At 44.6% G+C, this 25,802-nt stretch overlaps 3 protein-coding genes across 6 annotated transcripts; all 3 read left to right on the top strand.

Moving 5' to 3' along the window:
* Window positions 1–3,105: 3,105 nt before the first annotated feature.
* On the top strand, window positions 3,106–7,989 carry LOC542797 (guanine nucleotide-binding protein alpha-1 subunit). The gene is given in 15 exon segments (XM_044569884.1): window positions 3,106–3,403; window positions 3,785–3,990; window positions 4,110–4,182; window positions 4,418–4,455; window positions 4,547–4,636; window positions 4,785–4,862; window positions 5,602–5,709; window positions 5,791–5,892; window positions 6,310–6,365; window positions 6,453–6,587; window positions 7,073–7,166; window positions 7,256–7,315; window positions 7,419–7,498; window positions 7,579–7,654; window positions 7,657–7,989. Coding segments are annotated over 14 exon segments (1,194 nt in total). The 5' UTR covers window positions 3,106–3,403; window positions 3,785–3,897; the 3' UTR covers window positions 7,768–7,989.
* A 3,639-nt stretch (window positions 7,990–11,628) lies between these two features.
* LOC123102023 (GATA transcription factor 20-like) lies at window positions 11,629–18,289 on the top strand. Its single transcript, XM_044523288.1, has 4 exons — window positions 11,629–11,990; window positions 16,226–16,729; window positions 17,499–17,660; window positions 17,771–18,289. The coding sequence occupies exons 1-4, from the start codon at window positions 11,748–11,750 to the stop codon at window positions 17,864–17,866; spliced, it is 1,005 nt and encodes a 334-aa protein (XP_044379223.1). The 5' UTR covers window positions 11,629–11,747; the 3' UTR covers window positions 17,867–18,289.
* Window positions 18,290–21,376: 3,087 nt separating this feature from the next.
* Window positions 21,377–24,256, top strand: LOC123150062 (uncharacterized). 4 transcript variants are annotated; one of them, XM_044569854.1, is made up of 8 exons: window positions 21,377–21,577; window positions 22,330–22,482; window positions 22,601–22,712; window positions 22,825–22,907; window positions 23,036–23,099; window positions 23,209–23,326; window positions 23,598–23,752; window positions 23,889–24,256. In XM_044569854.1, the coding sequence occupies exons 2-8, from the start codon at window positions 22,364–22,366 to the stop codon at window positions 23,976–23,978; spliced, it is 741 nt and encodes a 246-aa protein (XP_044425789.1). In that variant the 5' UTR covers window positions 21,377–21,577; window positions 22,330–22,363; the 3' UTR covers window positions 23,979–24,256. The 4 variants fall into 4 exon arrangements, with proteins under 4 accessions (XP_044425789.1, XP_044425797.1, XP_044425811.1 ...); XM_044569862.1 differs by having other exon boundaries at window positions 21,377–21,582; XM_044569876.1 differs by having other exon boundaries at window positions 21,383–21,577; window positions 22,349–22,482.
* Window positions 24,257–25,802: the final 1,546 nt, after the last annotated feature.

Genomic DNA, 25,802 nt, shown 5'->3' with positions numbered 1-25,802 from the left:
CAAGGATGTTGATGTAGAAGCCCTCCGTGGTCGATTCCCCCTCCGGCAGAGTGTCGACGAAGGCTCCAAGATGAGATCTCGCGGATACAGAAGGTTACGGCAGTGGAAATTGTGTTTCGTGGTGCTCCTGGATGTTTTCGGGGTACGTAGGTATATATAGGAGGAAGAAGTACGTCGGTGGCCGCCCAAGGGGCCCACGAGACAGGGGGCGCGCCCTAAGGGGGGGGGGGGCGCGGCCCCCTATCTCGTGGGGTCCTCGGGAGCTTCTTGACTTGCACTCCAAGCTCTCCGGATCACATTCGTTTCAAAAATCACGCTCTCGAAGGTTTCATTCCGTTTGGACTCCGTTTGATATTCCTTTTCTTCGAAATACTGAAATAGGCAAAAAAAACAGCAATATGGGTTGGGCCTCCGGTTAGTAGGTTAGTCCCAAAAATGATATAAATGTGTAAAATAAAGCCCATAAACATCCAAAATGGGTAATATAATAGCATGGAACAATCAAAAATTATAGATACGTTGGAGACGTATCACATCGCCTTTACCGAAATCACCCTACTTCTTTCTATATCATTGTTGCATCACCATTTCGACCGCACCCTTGGTGACCTCTTATAGTGAAAGAAAGAGAAGAAGAACTCGATTGTTTTTGGACCAATGAAATGCGTTGTAACCAACCCGACGACATACACCCCGATCATGGTCAAACAAAAAGAAATAAAAGAATATACTCTTATGTAATGGCATACACACATGATGTCCATCCACTAGCTCACATTAATTAGAATTCATCCGCGATTAATCACCATGTACATTACATTTCCTCTTATTGTATATATAGTACATATAAGCAACTTTCAAAGAAAATAACAACACACTGTATTCCATCTAGCTACCTGCCTGATTGGTCGGCTCTTTATATGCCGGCAAGCCATTTACTCACCCGTTTTTGTCATTCATTTTCATCTTGTTTGCATGCCTCAGATGAAAATCCATCTAGGGGTGAAGACAAGCTCCATGCACGCGCGGCGTGACGACCACGTGCCCATACACAATATTCATATCCCTTAGGTACAGTGTAGTGTGACCGACTCCTGGCTTGGCCCAATCCTACCTTCGCCCCTGCATCCACCATCATGTTACCCTGCCCATCCGCTGCTCTTTTGTATATCAGCCGATGGGCTGCCTTGGCACCAACCTACACCTTGGGCCATCCTTAACCTGATATATCACCTAATGCTACTTGTGAGCTGCATTGGGATTTCCTCAAAGAGAATAGGATGATGCAGTACAGTAGAGATAAGTATTTTCCTCAGTTAAGAATCAAGGTTATCAATCCAGTAGGAGAACCACACAAGACCTTGTGAACAAGACTACACACAAAGGAACAAATACTTGCACCCAACGCGATCAAGGTTGTCAATCCCCTCGGCGATTAATTGCAAGGATCAAGACTGATAATGGTAGATAGATAAACAATAACACAAAATAAAAGAACGACAAATAAATTACAAGAAGGTATTTTTGGATTTTATATATGATAAAGATAGACCCGGGGGGCATAGTTTTCACTAGAGGCTTCTCTCTTCAACAAAAAACATATGTTGGGTAACAAATTACTGTTGGGAAATTGATAGAAAAACGCATAGTTATGATGATATCCAAGGCAATGATCATGTATATAGGCATCACATCCGAGACAAGTAGAACGATCCTTCCTGCATCTAGTTGCCCAAGCTTTTCTATTTATGCGAGTACGAGATGCATCAATCTTGGTTTGGATCCATCTGAACTCTGACTGCCTGAATACTTAGCTAATCTACTTGTGCACATGCGAATGAAATTATCCCAGTGGTACTCAGCCTACATGCGAACCTGTTGGTTGAGGGATCGAATCCCACTTAGCGGAACGGCGCAGTTCGATCTAGGCTGCCAGGCGGGATCGTTTCCATGGACGTTGATGAGATCGGGTGGCGGTTTTACAATCTGCCACACGGTTGCCACATACATATTTCGTACAACTAAATCAAATTGTGCATCTAAATCAAAACAACTCCAACATACACTCCTCCACTAAAAACTCACAAGCCACTCTACTTCTAGAGCATTTGAAATGAGCTAAACTAGCAGTGAGAGATGAAAGGATAAAGTTGCTAACTTTTTAGAACTCTTGTGTAGTTGGTGCACCGTCAAACCTAGACAAATCTTGGGGAAAATGTAGCTTGGAGGAAGAACAGAGGAGAAAGCTTAAGTGTGGCTCCGACATTTCATCGAACACATCATGTGCATATACAGGCAAAAAACAGAGTAGCCCACACCTCCACCCTTCCACGGACAAAAAACAGAGGAGATGGGTGTGTGCATATATATAGGCAAAACTTTAGTCCGCCTAAAACTAGGATTAATTGCCTCACATTTAGTCTTAGTTCCAGACACCAACCGAGACTAAAGGGATGGCTGGAACCGGGACTAAATGTCCCAGCCAAACCGGGACTGATGCCTGCGGAGGCCGGCCGGCGGCCTAGCCTCTCGAACCGGGACTGATGCTTCCATTAGTCCCGGTTTGTAACACGACCGGAACTAATGCTCTTATCTGCCCAAGACCAAAGCCATGTTTTCTACTAGTGGGAGGCGCCGGCGACGCAGTTTCGCCTGGCGGCAGGGCGGTTTCGCCCGCGGCAGTCCGGAGCTGCCCTTGCTGGATGCAACAGCGCGACCTTAGGACGGACAACGACGGCCTCGTGCATCTCCATGCCGAGGAGCGGGCGGTGGGGGGGGGGGGGGGGGGTCGGGGCGGTGCGAGGCCGGTGGCGGAGGCAGGCGTGCCTGCGCGGGAAGATCGGCGAGGGGAACTTCCCTCCCGCCAGGCTCTATAGTGTTTGCGGTACACGGAAGAAGATAGGCCCGCTACTACTGAACATATGTGGTTTGTGAGGCTTCTTTTACAGTTTACCTCAATTTTTTTACAGTATGCCCGGTTTTACAGTATCTGATCTGGACTTTTTGCTCTAAAATCTTAAAACGGCAGTTATTTTTACAGTATATTTGTTTTAAGGTGTGTGCTAGAGTTGGTCTTAGCCTTGAAGTGCTACTCCCTAGGGCGCACATGGGCAGGGCAAAGGGGGTTTGATGGAAAGAAAGCATGGTTGCTCTGTAATCAGTTCCAGGGTAAAAGAAAAGGTTTCCATAGGGGCAGCTCCTCCCCCGCTCCTCACTCATCCCCTCCATCTCGCCGCCGCCGCCGCCGCCGCCGCCGCGACCCCCTTGGGTCCTCTCCTCCTGTTCCAGCCGCCGGGATCGACCTCGCCACATCAGTCGCCTCCGACGCCGGACCATTGAAGCTGCCTACGAGGAGCCCATCTCTTCCTTCTCCATCACCCTCCTACTGCAGATAGATCTCAAGGTTAGGGTTACTAATCCATCTCTTGTTCATTTTCAATCTTGATCTGTTTCCTCCTTTACACTGTATGTAGAACCAAACAAAATGGGGTTTGTGCGTAATCAGTTCCCATTTACGTTTACCTTTCCACTGAACCAGACAAACACCTCCTCCCTACTAGCATTAGCAGCTTTCCTCTCTTCAATTCAGTTTTATGGCTATGGCTCAAGTTGCAGCTTGCAGGTAAAGATAGATAGCTACAAGGATACAATTCAATAACAGAGTACAGGCTTAACATGAGACATGCATAGGAATACAGTTGAACCATTGACTTTACAGAAAAATAACATGTGCTTGCACCAGGACAGAAAATAACATGTGCCTGACCCTTCTTTGTCTGTCTAGTGGACAGCTGCTATCTGCCTCGCTCATCAACCGGAATGCACTAGGAGGATCTAGGCGTCTGTCTGTCTGTCTTTGCAAGGAAGCATGAGACCACGCGCCCGTCTAGAATAATAATGTCCATGCTCGCGTGCGCGCTTCAAACCATGGGCTCCTCCTGCAGCAGACCTCACTCCGTAAACGAGGCCGAGGCAGCCGACAACACAAGAGTAAGCTTCCTTCCATTCCATTCCATTCCGTTCCACTTTAAATGTCTGCAGCACTTGATTCATTGATTTGATTTGATTCCTCCTATCCTGTCCTGATACACACACCTCGATTGTCACAGTCTGCAGACATCGACCGGCGGATTCTGCAGGAGACAAAGGCGGATCAGCACGTCCACAAGCTCTTGCTTCTCGGTACTGCCAAGCTCTATCTTCACAATTTACTGCTTCATCCAACTAAATCTTTGTAGCCAACTTCATTTGTGTATCTCCTTTTTTTTTGAAAAAATTGCTAGCCTTATCATGTTTGTCATTAATAGAACACTGAAAACAATGATCCTACGAAATATTACTTGGACCAATTCACGATAGCCGTCTTTTTTAGCACGCTTCAGGACCAATTCCTAATAGGTGATGCTTTCTTTTTAAGGTGCTGGAGAATCAGGAAAGTCCACGATATTTAAGCAGGCAAGAATCCCATTGTATTCTTCTTCCCTGGAAAATCACTATCCCCATGACAAAATAGTATGCCTTACGTTTACTGAATGCTTATCTTCAGATTAAGCTTCTTTTTCGAACCGGCTTCGACGAGGCAGAACTCAAGGGCTATATGCCGGTCATCCATGCCAACGTGTTCCAGACAATCAAAGTATGCCAATACTGGAAAGGGTGTGTTTTAATGTATTTTTCCTCTTATTGCCTAGCGGGGATCAGATTATGTAGGCAGCTTTGTGATGTTATTTTTATGGGAGTGTGTCTGCACATCCTTTCCTGAGTAATGAGTTTAATTTGCACAGATACTGTATGATGGAGCTAAAGAGCTTGCCCAACTGGAAACTGAGTCTTCAAAACATGTTATATCCCCGGATAATCAGGTTTGTACATCCTATTATATTATGTTCAGTAAGTAGAGTTACATTTGGGCTGAAACACCAATGTCTCGCAACTTGTTACAGCTGAAGCAGAACTAGGCTATAATTGAACCTGTTCAGACATTGCACCTGCTTTAAGCAGAGCTAGGCTATAATCGAACTATGTTGCTGCTTTTCCACTGTCATTTTCGGATATGTTTCAGCCCAATGAAATATACAGAGTTTTTTCTCTAACCTGCCCTTTTTATGTATCAGTGCTTTGATTTTCCACAAATTATTGTTCTTCTGATAACTGGGAAATATGTACACTTTACTTGTTTATTACACTTGACTTCTTCAGAGAAAGAATACTACTCCCTCCGTTCCTAAATTTAATTCTTTCTAGAGATTCCAATACGGACTACATATGGAGCAAAATGAGTGAATCTACACTCTAAAATACGTCTATATACATCAGTATGTAGTCTATATTGAAATCTCTAAAAAGACGTATATTTAGGAACGGAGGGAGTAACTTGGTAGTTCTTCATAAGCTCAAATAATTTTCATTAAATTGTTGGTTCTTTAGATTCAAGCGCTTTCAGGGCCTTACTGTTGCCTTTTTGTTGATGGTGCTGAAACCAGTTCCTTGTTGAGAATTGTTGCGAAGGATACTGGTTACCAGCTTCACATCGTATGCCTTACAGTATCATTGAGATTATGGAGTTTGTTTATTTATGGTGTACTGCTCTGCTATCTACAGGAGATTGGAGAAAAACTATCAGAAATCGGAGGCAGGTTGGATTACCCACTCCTTAACAAAGAACTCGTACAGGATGTAAGAAAATTATGGGAAGATTCAGCCATTCAGGTGAAAACAACTTCTTATTTCAGTTTCTGAATTATGTATACTGTCAACAGCCAATTTAATCATAAAGAAATGCATCTGTAGGAAACTTACTCGTGTGGAAGTGTGCTGCAAGTTCCTGATTGTGCACACTACTTCATGGAGAATCTGGACCGATTAGCTGAACCAGATTATATACCAACAAAGGTCTGTGATAATCCACAATATAATTCCTGTCTGGAGCATCATCTGTTTGATATTGGCTATCAGTGTACTGAAACCTTCATCTGAGTTTGAGGTTGTCAGATGGATATTCCTTGTTCTTTTGTAAACTGTTGGGAGCTAATATTTCGATATCGAATATTTGATGGAGGAGCGACCATTACACTGCATAACTAGGGTCAGTAGAATGAAAAACCAAACTGTAAACTGTCGATCAAAAGCTACTTTGGTGTTCAGACGATGAACACCAGACGGCAGATCAGAACCTTTACTATAGGCTTATGCACTGATGCTTGTTCAATGATGAAGATGAACACCAAATTGCCGGTGGCTGTTCTGCCGTTCTTACTTAAGAATACATCTGCAGTATTTCTCTTTTTAACATTTTGAGATATTTTCCAGGAGGATGTGCTCCATGCCAGAGTACGGACAAATGGGGTTGTGGAAATTCAATTTAGGTAATATATTTACTTGAGGTCTGCATGTCTTTCGCTCTGCTCAATACAGAATGACAGACTGAAGTTAACTGTGTAGTTTCTCTGCAGCCCCCTTGGAGAGAGTAAAAGAGGCGGAGAGGTATACAGGTTGTACGATGTAGGAGGTCAAAGGAATGAGAGGAGGAAGTGGATTCATCTTTTTGAAGGCGTCGATGCCGTCATCTTTTGCGCTGCCATTAGCGAGTAAGTATGATTTCTAAACGGCCAAGTTAGTCTGAGCTACCTCTTAATGTTGAAGTTCTGAGTGGTGGGTAGCACTGCAAAAGGAGTGACATGGAAGTTGCATCTGAAAGCTTTTTCCTGTGCTTGATATATTTTTGGTTGTCAGGTTTAGCTGTTGTGTTTCTTACTTTGGCTTTAATTTATTATTTAAAACCAGCATATTATAAAACTTTGTACATTCCTATACAAATTAAAATGTAAGCAACCTTTCAGTTAGTTTCATTAGTACTGACACTAGCAAATATTTGCATGTATGGATGCTTCCTGGTACAAAATAGAGCATTCGTTCTGCAAAGCATGTGAACTTTCAAAATAGAGCATACGTTCTGCAAAGCCATTACAATAAATCTACTTTCAATGTAAAGTATCTTTCAACTATGCCTTTGAATCTAGAGGGCCTGTGACAGACAGCCTTTGGTCTAATGTTTGGAGGCTGTTAATGTCAGGTATGATCAGCTGTTGTTTGAGGACGAGACACAGAACAGAATGATGGAGACGAAGGAACTGTTCGACTGGGTACTAAAGCAAAGATGTTTTGAGGTCTGTATTTCAAATTTCCTGTTTCAACCTCATGGTATTTTTTCTGGATCTTACTTGATGCGATGTTGTTGTTATTGTTTTTGATCCAGAAAACATCGTTCATGCTGTTCCTCAACAAATTCGACATATTTGAGAGGAAAATACAAAAGGTAATGACTAACGAAGGAGCACTTTTTGTACCCACCGAGGGCTGCAAGCTTGGTAGTGATAATACTCAAGCATGCTCTCACATTTCTGTGTGTATTTATGTAGGTTCCTTTGACCGTGTGCGAGTGGTTTAAAGATTATGAGCCGATCGCGCCTGGCAAACAGGATGTGGAACATGCCTATGAGTGAGTGCACGCTTATCACCACATTATTAGAAATCTGTGAGCTACCTAGCTAGCTTACTGATAGTGTTTTGTTTCTATAGGTTTGTGAAGAAGAAATTTGAGGAGGTCTACTTCCAGAGCAGCAAGCCGGACCGTGTGGACCGGGTGTTCAAGATCTACGGGTGTTCAAGATCTACAGAACGACGGCGCTGGACCAGAAACTTGTAAAGAAGACGTTCAAGCTGATCGACGAGAGTATGAGACGCTCCAGGGAGGGAACGGGGACGTGATGAAGACTAGGTTGTTGTGACTGAGCCACAGGAGGGGGAAAACGGCAATTAGGATGACACATTAAGTTTACGGTGTCGCAACTCTGTGTTGTAATTCATTCTTTAGTGTAGAAGAGGAAGAAGACTGATTTGATCCCTTTGTGCTTGCTTTCACAAACAAAGTCCAAATCTGATGAATACAGTACAGTATTATGCAAAGTTTGGATCTGTCATTTTGCTTTCTACCTGGCCGTAAAATAGTTTGCAGATTTTGTTGGATCATCACTTTGTTGCCTCATGGCTATTTTGGGGCCCAGGCTGAGGTCGTATGTTATGGTATTTCTGGCCCATTTCTGGCCCTGTGACAATTTTTACGACATCTCAAATATATAATTTGGACACCTAGGGCGTATTTCAAGGGTATATAGCACACAGACTTTGCTGAGTTTGGGAAGAAAGATCATTAAATTAGGAAGTTTCATTTTGAGTATTTATTTGCACTAGTGGTGAAGTGGACTCTCTATTGTACATACTGCATGTGTGCATAGATACAGGATTTGTTACAAATTTTTCAAGTCAAACATTTATAACTATGACTAAAAATTATGAGACATTATTTTGAGTGGTAAGCTGAAAATAGTATAGATTCATCAAAAATGATATATACTCCCTCCGTTCCAAAATAGACGACTCAACTTTGTACTAGTACAAAGTTGAGTCATTGGAACGGAGGGAGTACATATGAAAAGTAATGTTCAAGGTTGAATGTTGCCACATCGTCGCGTTGGTCCAGACAAAACAATACCCATCATAATACATATACAAATGATTGTTGGTGTATTTCCATATACAAATGATTGTTAATATATATCTACGCACACATGATACCCATCATATACAAATGATTTTCATAGCCCCCGTTAAAAGGTCAGTGAAACTCGTACTCGAGAAAAAAAAGGTCAGTGAAACTTCTCTACAGTAGAAACCCAGGTACTCAGTACTCTAAATGTACTGCTACCAAAAATACTAGAACAGAAGTAGGCAGGTGAAGGCAACCATGCAACAATACTGACGTTATCAAAGCATCCTTATATTTGGATGAGTTTAAGTTATCTCCATGATTGTCATGTATCAACTTGTCACCGGTGCTCACTTAAAAATGACAGGAGATCAACAAACAATTTATGTTTATGCCCTCTTAAAAATGATAGCAGATTATAACAAACAAACAAACAACCAGTTGAAGCGATCACACAGAAATGTCACAAGTTAAGAAACAAGTTTTTGCAATGCATGAGCAGCACATATTATTGAATTACATATTTTCAACAAATCATGCATGGAACTCCCCTCCAGAGACCACAAATTCAACGAGAAAACTTGTCCCAGTTTAACAACACTAGGAGAAGAACAACTTTGATTTGATTCCCGCAAGACAAAACACAATAAAAGCATGCATGCAGATAAACATCAGTTTATTGACATCATCGATTCCTGCAGGAGGATTGGTCGCCTTCGTCTTGCGTGCTTCCCAAGTTGCTTGCCACTTTGCACGATCAGGAGGATTGACTGTCATCTGGGCCGTACTTTTGGTTGCGGGCCGAGGTCATGGCCGCGGTGCAGAGCGCCACTGACGACTGTTGGCGGTTGTTGATGCTGGCACCAGCCGGACGCGATCCGACTTAGTTTCCATGGTTCAACAGGATCAATTTGGAGGCTCTGCTTCTGAAGATGCCGGTATGCACTTGCATAATTTAGCTGAATTGTGCAACATGACACGCATTAGAGATTATGACCTAGACGCTTTGAAGTTGTGTCTATTTCCTTTCTCTCTGAGAGGAAAAGCAAAAAAATGGCTTCTAGCTTTACCTAGAGGCAATGTAACTTCTTGGGCTGATTGTTGCAGCAAATTTTTATCTAAGTTTTATCCACCTGCAAAAGTTATGCAACTTCGTTCTTAGATTACAGGTTCCAAGCAGAAAGAACGTGAGCCACTAGAGCTTGCGTGGGATAGAATGAAAGAAGCCATAAGGAACTATCCTAACCATGTCATGGAGGAATAATTAGTCCTTCATATGTTTTATGGTGGTTTAAATCATATATAAAAAACTATACAACTGCAGAAGAAACAATCATGGGAAAGCCCATAGATGATGCCAAGAAACTACTTGATGATATGTAAGAAAACCATGCCCAATGGCATGTTGAAAGAACTACCACCAAAAGAGTGAATGCAATTGAAGAAAACAATGTGGAGTTGACAACCAAGCTTGAAGAACTCATCTCCGTCATGAAAGGTAAAGAAGAGGTAAACGTGAATGCCATCACTAATGAAGAAGTTAGTGATGTGAATTTTATTTCTCGCAATAGTTATAATCCCAGTTGAAAAAATAATGGATATGCTCTTAGAAGGCATCGTATAAACAGTCGGCCAATCAGCCAGCTAGCTAGGTGGAAGGCATCAGGTTGTAATTTTCTTTAAACATTGTTTATATGTAATATGGTAAATAAGAGGGAGCAGAAGGTAATTTACTTGACGATTAATCGAGGATGAATTACAATTCATATGAGTGGCTAGATGAACATCGTGGGTGTATGCCACTATTATATAAAAGAGTGTGTTCTCTTATTTCCTTTTATTTGACCATAATGAGGGTGTGTGTTGTCTGGTTGGCTACAATGCACTCTGGTAGTCGGTCCAAAAACAATTGAGTGCTTCCTCTCCTTGTACTTTGCTATAAGAGGAATTACCAAGGGTGCGATCATAATGGCGATGCGATATTGCTAGTTGCGGGCAATAAGAAGAAGAGTGAGTGAGTGAATTAGTGAGAGGGAGATGAAGGAGATGGGATAATATGGTTGCTTACATGCTAGCTTACTTGTTGTTTGCCAGCGGTAACATCCTAGCACCGCGTTGGTGTCATGCCCTGGCTTGTCTCCACCCTGGATGGGTGTTCATTTGAGACACGCAAATAAGATGAAAATGAGCGACAAAAAGGGTTGGTTAAAGGGTTTGGTCGATAGATAAACATGCAACCAATCGGCTAGCTTGCTAGGTGGAAGGTAGCGGGTTGTAATTTGCGTGCTCAGCTCAAAAATAGTGTGGACGAGCACATGGCCATCACGCCCCAACGTGCTTGGGGCTCTGACCTCTAGATGGATGGTCATTTGAGGCACACAAATAAGATAAAAATGAATGACAATAATGGATGAGTAAAGAGTTTGGCGGCGTATAATCAGCCAGCTAGCGCTAGATGAAAGGCAGCGGGTTGTAATTTTCTTTAAGTTGCTTTGTTTATATCTAATATATATACAATAGGAGGGAGTTAAAGGTAATTCACTTGACGATTAATCAAGGATGAATTCCACCAATTAATGTGAGTGGATGGAATGGATGGACATCATGGGTGTATGCCACTATTATATATAAGAGTGTGTTGTTTTATTTCCTTTTATTTGGCCATAATGAGGGGTGTATGTTGTCTAGCTGGCTGGCTACAATGCACTCTGGTAGTCGGTCCAAAAACAACCGAGTGTTTCTTCTCCTTCTTCTATCATGGTATAAGAGAAATTACCCATGGTGCGATCATAATGGCGATACGATATTGGTAGTTGCTGGCAGTAACCAAAAGAGTGAGTTTTCTTTTTGTTTTTTAGGCGACAAGAAGAGTGATTGAATGAGAGGGAAATGTAGAACCGGACGGGCCCATATGGTTGCTTCCTTGCTAGTAGTTTACCAACCCAGCCCACCACCAAGATGGAGACACCAGCGTGGATTTTCTTTCTTTTTTGTCTCTTTGTTCCTCCTCCCCTCCCCCGCCGCTCATTATCCCCCCCACCTCTTCTCCTCCTATAAATCCTTCCTACGGCGGCCTTTCCAAACTCTCCCAATACATTCCTTCATACACCAACAATCCATCCATCCGGATATCCATCTATTCCTTCTTCCTCCTCTTAAAAGCCAAGAAGCAGAGATCCAACAGTCAACAGAGAAGAAGAAGATGTTCGCCGATGCGGGCTTTAGCTTCTCCGCCTACTCTTCTGTGTTGTCGGGCTACTCCTACTCCTACTCCCCTGTCTTCTCCCATCCCCACCCAGACTACTCCTCCTTCTTCTCTCCCTCATCCTCTGCTGCACTGGCACAACCGCCGCTGCCACCCCTGCCTCTCCTGCACCAACAACATCAAGTCACTGTTGTTGCCGCACCCAAAGACGTCGCCGCCGCCACCATGTACCACCACCTTGTGAGTACCTTTTCCCTTGCTATCCTAATCTTTGCATACAGCGGGTTGTAATTTTCTTTAAACATTGCTTATATGTAATATATGGAAAATAAGATGGAGCTAAAGGTAATTTACTTGACAATTAATCGAGGAAGAGTTACAATTAATATGAGTAGATCGAATGGATGAACATTCGTGGGTGTGTGCCACTATTATATATAAGAGTGTACTCTCTTATTTCCTTTTATTGGACCATAATAAGGGTGTACGTTGTCTGGTTGGTTAAAAGCACTCTGGCAGCCGGTCCAAAAAGAATCGAGTGCTTCTTCTCCTTGTATCTTGCTATAAGAGGAATTACCAAGGGTGCGGTCGTAATGGCGATGCGATATTGCTACGTGCTGGCGGTAAGAAGAAGAGTGGGTAAGTGAATGAGAGGGAGATGTAGAAGCAGACAGGCTAATATGGTTGCTTCCTTGCCAGCTTGCTTGTTGTTTGCCAGCAGCAACAACCCAACACCGCGTGTGTGTCATGCCCTAGTGTGCCCAAGGCTTATCTTCACCCTGGATGAATAGTCATGTGGGGCACGCAAATTAGATGAAAATAAGCGACAAAAATGGTTGAGTAAAGGGTTTGGTGGTACATAGATAAACAGACAACCAATCGGCCAGCTAGCTAGGTGGAAGGTAGCGGGTTGTAATTTACGTGCTCAGGTCGAAAATAGTGTGGACGAGCACGTGGCCGTCCCGCCCCGATGTGCCCAGGGTTTGTCTTCACCCTGGATGGATGATCATTTGAGGCACGCAAATAAGATGAAAATGAGCTATGAAAACAGTTGAGTAAAGGTTTTGGTGGTAGATAGATAAACAGGCAACCAATCGGCCAGCTAGCTAGGTGGAATGTAGCTTGCTGTAATTTACGTGCTCAGTTCAAAAATAGTGTGGACGAGCACGTGGCCGTCACACCCCGACGTGCCCGGGGCTTGTCTCCGCCCTCTGGATTGATGGTCTTTTGAGACACGCAGATAAGATAAAAATGAACGACAAAATGGGATGAGTAAAGAGTTTGGCGGCGTACAACCAACTAGTTAGGTGGAAGGCAGCGGGTTGTAATTTTCTTTAAACGTTTCTTTTATGTAGTATATATGAAAAATAAGAAAGAGTTGAAAGTAATTTACTTGACGATTAATCGAAGATGAAATCCAATTAATGTGAGTGGATGGAATGGATAAATATGTGGGCGTGTGTCACTATTATTGATAAGCGTGTCCTTTTATTTCTTTTTATTTGACCATAATTAGTGTGTATGTTGTCTGGTTGGCTGCAAGGCACTTTGGCAGTTGGTCCAAAAACAACGGAGTGCTTCTTCTCCTTCTAGTATCATGCTATAAGAGATGCGATCGTAATAGCGATGCGATATTGCTAGCTGCTGGCAGTAACACGAAGAGTGAGATTTTTTTTTCTGAGGCGACAAGAAGAGTGTTTTTTTTTTGTGACGACAAGAAGAGTGAGTTTTCTTTTAGGCGACAAAAAGAGTGAGTGAATGAGAGGGAAATGTAGAACCTGACGACCCATATGGTTGCTTCCTTACTTGTTGTTTACCAGCCCAGCAGTCGACACTGTTCCATCAAACAAAAATGATTACCAGCCCAGCAGTCGACACTGTTCCAAAATGTACTAGGTCATAAATCTTTTTATATGAACCGGACGATCACATCAACCCACTCAGTTGGGTCTTCTTCCGACACTGTTCCATCAAACAAAAATGATTTTACTACAAGAGTTTTTTCTGTCTGATCCTGCTTCTTGCTACAATTCAGCTTTGGAGATCAAATAAAAGGTACCACTTCTAAGGGCATATTCAACAGTTTGTATGTTAGCTTGTTGGTAAAATATGTCATGTCATCAACCAATACCTTAACATACAACATCTCCAATGGATTGTATCTAGTTTACCCAATATGACGTGAGATAATAAATAATATGCTCTCTCATTCTATATTGAAGCTTGTGCAAGGGGTGTTGGTTCATGTACATACAACCTTCCTCTCTTTCCTTATTTATTGTATGACACATCATCAAAAATCCTATGTGGCAAAGTCTACCAACAACTATCTTACAACCATTGGAGCTTTTTGAGCAATATATTCAGGTGGGGATACCCCCCCCCCCCTACGCGTCGACCGTTCAAAAAAAATCGACAAATTATAATGTCGCTTTCTTCCCCTTCTTGTTTCCTTGGATATCGATGGCCTCTGCTCTACTCTGCTGTCGGGGGACTAGACTAGACTAGACTGGACTTGAAAGAACCTCCCTTTTAATTAGATTCATCTCCCATTTAAAAAAAATCGATAAAGATCTCCCAACTTTAAATAATACTCCACTAATTAACAAAAATAACCACTCATTGGTTCCTCCTACCTTCTTTCCTTTACTTTTGATGTTGCAAAAATAACCACTCATTGGTTCCTCCTACCTTTTTTCCTTCAATCACACTGCCAAGCTGCAGCTTGCACATTTTTAGCTACTGATAAAGATTGCTTATCATGCCCTCTTCATATAATTATACTCCTAGCTACTCCCTCCGTTCCTAAATATAAGTCTTTCTAGAGATTTTAACTAGTGACCACATACGGAGTAAAATGAGTGAATCTACACTCTAAAATATGTCTATATACATCCGTATGTGGTAGTCCATTTAAAATCTCTAAAAAGACTTCCATTTAGAAACGGAGGGAGTACTACAGTACTCGTCAACGTCCATCAGCACTTCCATACAAAAAGTATCCATCCATCACTCCTAATTTTCCCACTCTAACTATCCTAATTTACCAGCACCATGTCATAAATCCTCCTACTGATGTACACTTGCAAGTTTCTGATGACACCACAACCTTAAATCACAGCACGCCACAAATTTGAACATCCCCTCATTCATTCATTCACGAGAAAACAGATGCCTTGTGATTTCTCATGAAATTCACCGCAGATTTATGACCCTCACTGTTTTTCCTATTTATAAAGATTAGAGTTGGTGATGAATTCACATATGGGTCTAACATTCTTTCTAAATAAACAAATACACGCATCTCCACATGTGAAACTAGCAACCTTTTAAGAGACATATATTTTGTCGGATGTCCCCAAATGGACGCCAATAAACATATAAACAAATGTAATTTACTCACATGTGAGATCTATCATAAATAAACAAATACATTATTGTACTTTAATGTGAGACTAACTTTTTGTAAAAAGGCTTAAATAACAAAGACAAAAAAAGTGACTTCAACCCAAAATCGATCTTGATTTTAGTTCTTTCCCAAACCTAATATGGTCATTTAAAATTCTGACAACATTTGATAAATAAATGAGACTAACCTTATTTCATCCCTCTAAGTTAATGGTTTCATGGCAATGCACGCGCATCATCGCTAGTTTAATGTAAAAGATCGCAGATAACACTTGTCATGTTGCCTCCCAACTTTGAATCTTCTCACGCAGAGGCCAGCCAGGTCACTGCCTTATTTAGCTGCCAATTTGGAAGGAGGGAACGAATTAGCCTGAGATTTCGGCCAATTTGAGATGCCACTGTCCCTGGGCGGTATATGCTCTTGTCATCTGCTCTCATCTCATGTGGTGTGGTGATAGCAATGCCGTCAGTTGTGTTGGGTTTAGTCCCACATCGCTTGCGGGGGGGAGACATAACACGACTTATAAGAACGGGGGTGTCCCCTCCTAACAGGCTAGTCTTTTGGGGGAGAGGACCCAAGGCCTGTCATAAGTCGATGTTGGTCTTTGGTTGGGCCTGGTTGACGCATGTGGGTCGGAAACACTGGTGTTAGCGGACCCGGGATAGTTTTCGGGGGGAGAGGGCCCAAGGCCTGTCATAAGTCGGTGTTGGTCTCCGGTTGGCCCTGGTTGATGCATGTGGGTCGAATACGCTGGTGTTAGCGGACCCGAGATAGCGTAACAAGTTGACATGTGCTCCTACACTATAATACAACAACAAATAGTACAGTACCACCTAGCCAGCAACAGCTACTACTACTACTTGGCTTTTTATTTCTTCCTTTCTACTGAATGAATGGATGAATCAGATGCCCTGCTCTGTTACCCAGTTCAGTTCACTTCATTATACTTGTAGAAATAAGTAGCTTTGATTACCAGATATTTGCTGTTTACCATTCTGGTAGGATTAAATATTTATTAAGTTAACTTCCCAACTTTAACATTTTGTTTGATGCACAAAAATAACAGGGAGACATGGGGCAGCCATCCCTGATAGCAGAGTATGACCTGGGAGCAGAAGGCGACCTGTTCAAGGCTCCGGAGCCCATAATCGAGGAGCCGCTGCTCACCCTCGACCCCGTCGCCGCCGCCATCTCCATGATGTCCGGCAGCGACAACGCCATGAACGACACCATCAAGGCCTCGGACATGAGCCTGAGCGAGGCGTTGTACAAGTGCGAGAAGGAGCTCATGGAGGACTCGGCGATCGATGAGACGATATCCGAGCTGCTGGACGCCAAGATCCCCATGCTGCAGGTCGAGGACGTGCCCGGGAAGCTCAGGGCATCGTCGTCCACAGCCGCTGCCGCCGCCGGCGAGTGCTCGCTCCAGAAGAGCGTCAGCTCCGGGTGCCTCAACTCGGCCGACTGGATCAACGGTTCGGCGGTGCAGCCCAACTTGTTCAACTTCCAAGGGCTCGACTTCGAGGCCGCATTCGGGCTCCGGCGAGTCTACAGCGACGGTGACATTCAGGTATGTATGAGGGCATGGTGATGATCATTTCCTTCCCCCCCCCCCCCCCCCCCCCCCCCCCCCCCCCCCGTCTCTGTCTCTCTCTCCCTGTTGCACTGCACAACACAACACTACATGAAAATGGATTATGGTGATGACCTTTCACCTTTGTGACTCCAAGTAAGCACAGCTGTCGACAAAAGAGACGTCAAGTACACAAAACAAACCTAAAAGGCGTTGCTTTCTCATGGCATTGGACAAAAACCTCACTGTAGATGGAGTAGAGTGTACTAGTGTAGTGCTTTGCTCGACATGAAAATGCCGTTCCGTTCCGTTCTACTATAGATAAATAAAAGCTATGATATGAAGGAAGGAGAGGCAGTAGCTAGCTAGTGATGTGATCTCAGAGGTTGCTAATTCTGCTCAAAGCCACCTTTCCCTTAATGGCCTCACCACTGCTTTAGCTGATGCTACAGGGCATGTGTACCTACCCTGCCCACTCACCACTAGTCTAGCTATAGAGCATCTCTAGCAGATACCGCAAAGTGTCTCGTGAAAATAGTACATGGCTCGCCCTAAAACGGATTTGTGGTACCGCGGGGCATCAGACAGAACAATGCCGTAAAAATTGTTTGGGGGTCAGATGTGAAGGCCACTAGTCAGTAGTTGAATTTATAATAAGGTCCGTACAAGATTGCACAACACACCCTAAAATGGAAAGATGGATTACGATTGGTCATGGAGCACAACACAGCCTAAGATGGGATCTTTTTACCTCTTTTTTTGACAGATCCTTGGTGCCAACACCCCTCCAATTGGGATCGCGGCAAATGTGTGCGCATCTGGTGAGAGGCTTGTGACCATCAGTGACCTGAAAAGTGAGGAAAGGAAACAAAAGCTCAACAGATACAGGGAGAAGAAGATCCAGAGGAACTTTGGCAGAAAGATCAAGGTACACAAACTAATCTCTCTTCCTTTTCTTCTTCTACTAGTACACAAGTAATTCAGCAAGAAGATTGAAGATCAGAGAGTGATAGATGCTTTCTATTCTGTGCTCTGCAGTATGCTTGCAGGAAGGCTCTGGCAGACAACCAGCCGAGGGTGCGAGGGAGGTTCGTCAAGATGGACGTCGGCGACATGCTCAAGCCGAGGAAGTAGACCGCCATGGAAGGCCACCGAGGTCGCTGCGAAGCTGATGAGGAAGTTAGGCAAGGTTATTGCAGGAAGCTGATGAGCGCATTGAGGTGTAGTGCGTAGGCGTCAAGCATGTCAAGTTTGGGGTTCCTTCTTCACCAACAGCGGTAGTGAACCATTCAGTCGCAAGGTCGCATTCGTTGTTATACTTGAGAGCACTACATGTACTAAGAGGCGTCTCTCTCATGGCCAAGATCTTGTCTTCAACATGAACAACCGTAGTACCGAGACTGAGAGTGTAGAGTTTAGGAGTGTCTCATGTAAAAGAGTTTGCATGGAGAGAATTGAGGCTGTGTTAGGAGCAGCTGTTTTTGTCACTCATGTAACTGAGGAAGTGGATGGGACTAAAGAGGTGTTACATGTTAGTATGAGGGAATTTATGCGAGAGTAGAACGATGTCGATGATGTGGCAAAGGAAGCTACCAATTAACTGACGGACGCACATGATGACCCCCATCAAGAGCCATGAAATGATGCGTTGGATCTATCAAGGCCTGGGTCAACCTCTCACAATCCCAGAACTTGTGCGCCTCTCCAAGATGTTGTCACCTCCTACTTCTGTAGGGCCCTGTACAGTTGGCTATCAGTCATTTTCCTCTAAACGAATTACACAGGTATCTTGCGCTTCTTAAAAAAAGGGCCGTAGGGGCGCTCATGCTCTCGGCATCCTTGCGGACCTTGCCGAGTCACCCCTAAAAAAAGGATTACCTATTGGTCTTGCCCCTTAGGATCAATCCAAACAACCAATACATGTGATTATAGTACTTAACCAAAATTTATTCCCATCTATTTCTAATTCCCTAGATGGACGACTTCCTTGCTGGAGCGACACCTATTGGCAGTTAACGTTCCGCCATTGCAAGGTTGCACAACTTACGTGAATTTCTTTTGAAGTACATGGAGATGCTTCTGAGTTTGGATCCACGTGCATAGTATGCGTAGAGATGGATCAAATCATTTAATTACCTGATAATACTTATTAAGTAAACTCAATTAGGAAATAGTAATGGACGAAAAATACCCTTTTAATCTTTTTAGCGGATTGTACTAAAACAGCTCAAGGTCACGTAAGCTCATGGCTAATTTTTGAGAGGTGCTTTTTTTTTTGGAAAAACTTCCAATCTATTCATCTTCAATCATGGCAGTACAACGAACACCAGAAATAAAAATTACATCTAGATCCGTAGACCATCTAGCGACGACTACAAGCACTGAAGCGAGCTGAAGGCGTGCCGTCGTCATCGCCCCTCCATCACCGGAATCGGGCACAACTTGTTGTAGTAGACAGTTGGAAAGTCGTCGTGCTAAGGCCCCATAGGACCAGCACCCCAGAACAGCAACCGTCGCCGATGAAAAATAACGTAGATTGGAAGGATCCAAACCGAAGACACACAAACATAGACGAACATCGACCAGATCCGAGCAAATCCACCAAAGATAGATCTGCTGGAGACACACCTCCACACGCCCACCAACGATGCTAGACGCACCGCCGGAACGGGGGCTAGGCGGGGAGACCTTTATTCCATCTTCAGGGAGCCGCCGCCGTCTCGCCTTCCTGAGTAGGACACAAACCCTAACAAGATTGAAAAAAACGACTAAAAACGGAGCCCTCCCGCCGGCCCTTGCCATGATCCACCGCGCTTCCATGGCCCTAGGGCCACCGGAGACGAGGCGGACCTGCGCCGGCTTGAGAGGTGCTTTCTGAATGTGATTAATTTGATTTGGGCTTCCTAGATGTTCCATGGACGTAAAATAAGATGGCACCATAGATGTGAAGGTGTGTCTTGATTGTGCGATGACTTGCCCCGAGTGGTCTTCTTTATTCCCTGATTTCAAGGTTTCTCACATTATCAGCTCCAGGTCAGACCATTGCCCTTATTATTCATCTGTTCGGTTATCCTCGCATCGGTAAAATTGTTAAGCATTTGAGATATGAATCATATTGGGAGAGGGAATGTTTGGCTTTGGATGGTCAGATCAAGGCGTGTAGGAATAAAGGTTCTCATGTAGAGGATTTGGAGGATGTGGCAAATAATCTGGATAGATTAATGAAATCGTTTCATGGTTGGAGCCAGTTCATGAGTGATATCTCCCTAAAAAACCTGATTGGGCTCGTAACAGATTAGATGTGCTTTTTTAAAATAAAATGATCAATGTCATTATGGTAAGGAAGAAAATCTCAAGGAGTTGAATGAGTGACGGTACGTAGAGTCATCAATGCCCTCGGTAGGTAGAATCGTCAGTACCCTCGGTAGGGTCGTGAACGCGACCGGAAGTACCAGATGTGAGTTCGCATAGGGGGGTTACGCAGAGTCGGGCCCTTTGGGAGAGGTAATACCCTACGTCGTGTTTCTAATTTGTATTCATGATGGAGTACTTCGTGCAAGAGATTACAATGGAGACGATGTATGGCTACCGAGAGCATGTTTCGACAAGAGTAGATGGGATGGCTAACTCCTATCCTAGCCGTGCCTTATATAGACAACATGGGCCAGGGCCATGGACTCTGCATCTTGCTCCAAGTCCTCCTCTAGGATCACATCTTCCTCCTACTCATCCGTTAGGTGCATGTATTTCAATTTTTTTTCATCAATGAAATCCGCCTGAGAGGCACTATCATCATCCCCCTATTTCTCTGAGATGTCCTATGTGTTTTGCCTAGACTCTCCTCTTCCACCGCCGCTATCAACTTCCCTCCTACCTTATGCCTTCGCCTCCTCCATCAACCCTAGATGTCGTCTAACCCTCGTTGGCCATAGTGCAAGAAGTATCTGCACTATCCTCTTCCTGGTCGCCCTCCCCTTAATTAGACACATATTGATCGCCCCGATCTGTCGTTAGGGGTGGATTCCGATCCGATCTCAATGTAGTTTGTTCTCGCTAGGGCAGCCGCCGTAGTGGACAGAAGCCCTAAAGGGGATGATGCTATTTATCCTTTCATTTTGTAATACGCAATGTTGATATGGATAAGTATGTGGTGGATTGGTTGTTCTTCATCTTCCGCGAGTCAGAGATTCCACGGGCGTCTCTACTCCAGCACAAAGAGGAAAAGAAAAACATGTGGTATGTTTTGGAGAGGCGCGGGGCACGACCACCTCTATTAGTTGTAATGAAAATGTTGGATTTTTTTTCTATTAACCTGATTACAATCGGGTCGAAAAGAAAGTCTAAGCCTTCTTGAAGAAATCCCGGAGACGGCGTGGTTGTTTTATTTATTTATTTATTTTTGGAGCTGAGAATCCCCATGAATAAATATGATGAAACCTTATTCTGTGTCTACATGCTACATGTATGTAATGTAATGTAGTGTGTGTTTGTTGTGGAGAAGGAATGGATCCCTTGGCGCGAGGGAGAAACATTATTATATTATAACCTAAAGTATTAGTATTAGCAAGTGGTTGATTGGGCCAGGCCAGCGTTAGCCCAAATACAAAACGTACACGGTTCCGGTCCGGTCCGGTCCGGAACGTGGTCGCGCTGGACTCCGACCTGACTCTGACCTGGCACCATCGTCTTCTTCCTCCCCCACCAGCCCAGCTTTCCCCTTCCTTCCTTCCGCACCAATCCATCGATTCGCCTCGGTTTCCCCGGCGACCACGCGATCCAGATCTTATCTCCGCCCGCCGTTCAAGTGAAGGGCCAGGCTCCTCTGTTCCCTTCTCCCCACCTCAGGTAAGGTTCGTCCCATCCCCTGCTTCCTTCCTCGCTCCATCTCAACCTCCCAATCCGACGGACCTCGCCCTACCGCTTGTTACCGACCTATATCATCCACACGAGACGCTGTTGCTCTACAGGCCGCACTTGCACTAGGAATTAGTATCCATTAGATAGATATATAATCCTGGATTTCAGCCGTGATTTAGACTACCACTCTCTCTTTTTACGAATCAAATCAATCAATCAAACAAACAGCTGACCCTCTTAATTCAGCCACTACACAACTAGCCAGGCTTGTCCCGCTGTCTTATTACCAAATCAGCTGGCCTCTATGTTCACTTCAGATGACAAATACTCACTACTACAGTACTAGTACCACTATGTTCAGATACCTGCTCTACCCTAGGCCCAGCACCAGCACCAGCGATTCTTATCAGATCCTGATAACCAACAGCACCCAAACACACTCATGGTAGTAATCTGAGGCTTTCAATCGATGCCTGGACTATTTTCCCAAGCTTCCTTTTTGCACACAAAAATTAGTGGAATACCTATACTCAACTGCCTAATTGCTTTCAATCCAGTACCAAGTTGTCGTACCACTCGTTATCTACGTTACACATTGCACTACCATATGACATAAACAAACTATGCATCTAACAGATGCTTGTACCGGAAATACTCTAATACTAGTATGTAGCAAACCACTTCGCTGTCGAAACTGTCTTACGATCCTTAATTCTACACTGCAATGTACCATTAAACAGACTATGCAATTTCTTCTAGCACCCGCGTCGTTGGATGGATGATGTTTACGGAAGAATAGAGGTCTTCCCGCAGCACTTCACGCCCAAGAAAGAGCCCATGGACGCTGCCGATGGTCTGTCCACAAGTAAGAGCAACATGGATCCCTCACCAAGGTGATGATACTGATGGCAGAACCAACTATGGCTGTCAAAGGCTTGTTTAAATTTTCGACCTCTTCCTTTAATCCTGGGTGTACTGACACGCTTGCTGTCCCTGTCCTGTAATAAATAGTCCGCGTAGGCGTACTTGGACCCCGAAACGAGTCAAGGGAGCTTCGTCGCTTCTGCAACTCTTGTCTATCCCTCGCATTAGGTGGTCTTCCAGCAACGAGGATGACGACAAGGTTGCAATGTTTTATCAGTATACAGGAATTACATAATATGGCCTCTGTTTCTGTCTTGTATCCTGAATTCATTGTGGTAATGCTAACATTTTCCGCTGTTATGACTTATCAGATCGAGTTGACCAGAGCTGAAGTAGAATCATTACGAAGCGAAATCGCCGATGCCGATGAAAGGGAGTCCCAGCTAAAAGCCCGGTATGATGAAGTACCCCTTCGATATTTAGCCTCAACGTTCGTGTGAATTTTCACCTGAACCAAAATGTTTGTCTATATTATTTGTTCTTTTCTCTGTCAGATGTGATTCATACAGTTTAGCATTGCAGGTTAGAAAATATTGATGAAGTCTTGAGATACGCACGCCTTTCCGGGTACCTCCATATCAGAAGTGTACGTAAGAAACCAGTGCACTGTTGTTTGCTTGCCCCAAAAACAGCTTCATTCGTGGGACAGCTGTTCAACAGACCGATGACTCTAAATGATCTCTTGTGCGTTGCAGAGATGGACTCAGCTTCCTGGGGAGCCACCTATCATAGACGACGCCGATGTCGATGACTGGCTTCCTCGCTTTGTTGTCCTACAAGGACAGTGTTTATACTACTATCTGAAGTCTACAGGTAAGATGAAGCCTTTGACATACTGGTCATGGTCATCCAATCACAGATGAATACGCTGCTCTTCTTGCCATGCTAAACCTGAATTCAAGTAATCAAGTTACAGATGAATACACATCATACTTGCTCATAGGCTCTAAAAACCACATTTCTGTTGGTGACGTTTCCTTTGTCATACTGAACCTGAATGACATATCTCTTGCTGTCGTGTTCTTTGGCATACTGAACCTGAACTTGAGTCTGACGGTGGTGAAAACTTGACGATGCATTTCAGACCTGAGCCCACAGGAATCGACGCTGCTGCGCGACGTGGTGGAGGTAGGGCAGCTCCCCAACTTTGTGCCGGAGGACGGGAAGACGAGATACGCCTTCTTCATACTGACCCGGCAGGGCCTGAGGTTCGAGTGCTCGAGCAGCTGCGAGATACAGGTGAGTAATACAGTGGTTTCCCCTATAACCGAAACAGCGATCTTTAGAAGGGAATTTATTTATGTGAATGATCCATCGCAGTGCCATGCACGCATTAATATAAGTTTTTGCTGTCGTGCGTTTCGTGGTGTGGCAGGTGGATTCGTGGGTAAGGGCCGTAAAAAGCGACTGCAAACTGGCAGAAGCAGGCGGCGAGGCGAAGAGCAAGACGAGCGGGGGATGGTGATGCAATATAAGTGTTTGTGCAGGAAACATGTAGTAGCTGTAAGCTAAACAGAAGGGCCTTGCTTGAGTCTGTACTGTACTGTACTGTACTGTAGGGGCTATAGGAGTATATATGCAGCTAGCTGTTGCCGGAGAGTGCAGATGTATGTGTATATAAATTTCGGAAGCGTGTAAGCAGCTGTAGATGACAGGCTTCTTTGTGCAGGATGGTTAACATGGTTGGTTGGTTGATTGTTGTTGCATCTGGGCAGAATGAATAAAGTTTCTATTGTTGTTTTGCGTGTTGTTGCAGCAATCAAATTAATTTAGTGGGTGAGGTGCTGCGAGCGAAGATTGCAAGCAACAAGGTAATACCCAATGCAGTAAGCAGTGTACTTACTGAGCATAGCTGCTTAGTAGTGAGCACTAGATTTGAGTTGGAAGAGTGACAAAAAAAGGGTGGAAGGAGTTTCTGTTTTGCAAGCATATGCGTTTTGGGGGTGAAATTTTGTGTGAAGTGAAACTGAATCCAGGAAGCCATGCTGACGATGTATTTATTTTAGATGGGGTTTCTCTTTTCTTTTTTCTATTTAATTAACGGGCGCTCGAGGTAGGGGAGGTTTCGGCTGCGTGGCTTGGTGGCTCCAGGCGGGCCAGTGGCCTCAGTAGCGGCGCCAGTAGGCCTCTGGGGCTCTTCTCCGGCTTGGCGGCTCCTAGCAGCGTCTCTCGCGGGTGGCAGTCGTGATTGCTTCATCGGCGGGCTCCGGTTCTTCGGCTCAGACACTCATCTTCGGCAAGCCGGGGCGAGCGCCGCCTCCCCTTCCTGCTCTGTGGGGCTCGTCTTCGCGCTGTCCAGCGGTGTGCCGGCCTTTGGTTGCCTCCCTAGTGTTGCAGCGGCGGTGGGATGCCAGATCTGGCCATTTTCGGTGAGATCGGGCTCGACGACGCCTTCTAGCCATCGGCGAGGTTTGTGGTGGCTTCTACTTGGGTCATGGCGCGATGACTACGTGGGATGTGTGCGGGTTAGCTGTGCGGTGCTATGCGTGTGGGTGTGGTGTTGGACGATGCTCCGGACGAAAGCTTGTCGGGTCTTACTGGCCGATGGCGTCGGTGTCCGTGGACGTCGTGTCACCTTCTTGGAGGTGACACTGTGGAGTCCATTCCCTGCACACCCTCTGTTCCAGCTCTTCGGGTAAAGCCTAAGGCCCAGTCGGGTCGGGCAGCGGCGTTGACATCCTCACTTCCTTCTTTGGGGCGTCGTTTTGAAGAGCATTTGATCCCATTTGCGCGCTCCATGGACTGGACGCTCGCAGCATTGCGGTCGGCAGGTGTCCATCCGGCAATGGTGATGTGGCGCGACTTCTTGTGTGGCAGTGATGGCTGTGGGAGTCCTGGACTAGGGGGTCCCCGGGCGTCGGTCGATTGGATGTGGGCTAGACTGATGGGCCATCAAGATACAAGACAGAAGACCACCTCTCGTGTCCGGTGAGGACTCCCGTATGCATCGATGGCAATAGATGTCCGGATATATTATTCCTTTCTGTAAAACCGACTTTGTACAACCCTAAGCCCCTCCGGTGTCTATATAAACTGGAGGATAGATCGGAGGCAGAATCATAACATTGCTAGGCTAGCTAATCTAGGGTTAGCCAAATTGATCTCGTGGTAGATCAACTCTTGTAACCTCTATACCCTCGAATATAATCAAGCAGGAGTAGGGTTTTACCTCCATTAAGAGGGCTCGAACCTGGGTAAACACTGCGTCCTTTGTTCATAGTTACCTTCGGTCCTCAGACATACAACTTGGGCCCCCTACCCGAGATCTGCCGGTTTTGACACCGACATT

This window comes from Triticum aestivum, chromosome 1B (genome assembly GCF_018294505.1).
Source record: "Triticum aestivum cultivar Chinese Spring chromosome 1B, IWGSC CS RefSeq v2.1, whole genome shotgun sequence".
NCBI classification, from domain to species: domain Eukaryota; kingdom Viridiplantae; phylum Streptophyta; class Magnoliopsida; order Poales; family Poaceae; genus Triticum; species Triticum aestivum.
Note: the sequence above shows the minus strand (reverse complement) of the source record. Positions and strands in the feature narration are given on the sequence as shown.

Bases quoted from the DNA above. Each gene is read 5' to 3' on its own strand.
- LOC123102023 (XM_044523288.1), top strand. From the start codon at position 11,748: ATGTTCGCCGATGCGGGCTTTAGCTTCTCCGCCTACTCTTCTGTGTTG. The intron at 11,991-16,225 runs GTGAGTACCTTT...CAAAAATAACAG, and splicing joins CCACCATGTACCACCACCTT to GGAGACATGGGGCAGCCATC. The intron at 16,730-17,498 runs GTATGTATGAGG...TTTTTTTGACAG, and splicing joins ACAGCGACGGTGACATTCAG to ATCCTTGGTGCCAACACCCC.
- LOC123150062 (XM_044569854.1), top strand. From the start codon at position 22,364: ATGGATGATGTTTACGGAAGAATAGAGGTCTTCCCGCAGCACTTCACG. The intron at 22,713-22,824 runs GTTGCAATGTTT...ATGACTTATCAG, and splicing joins GCAACGAGGATGACGACAAG to ATCGAGTTGACCAGAGCTGA. The intron at 23,327-23,597 runs GTAAGATGAAGC...GATGCATTTCAG, and splicing joins CTACTATCTGAAGTCTACAG to ACCTGAGCCCACAGGAATCG.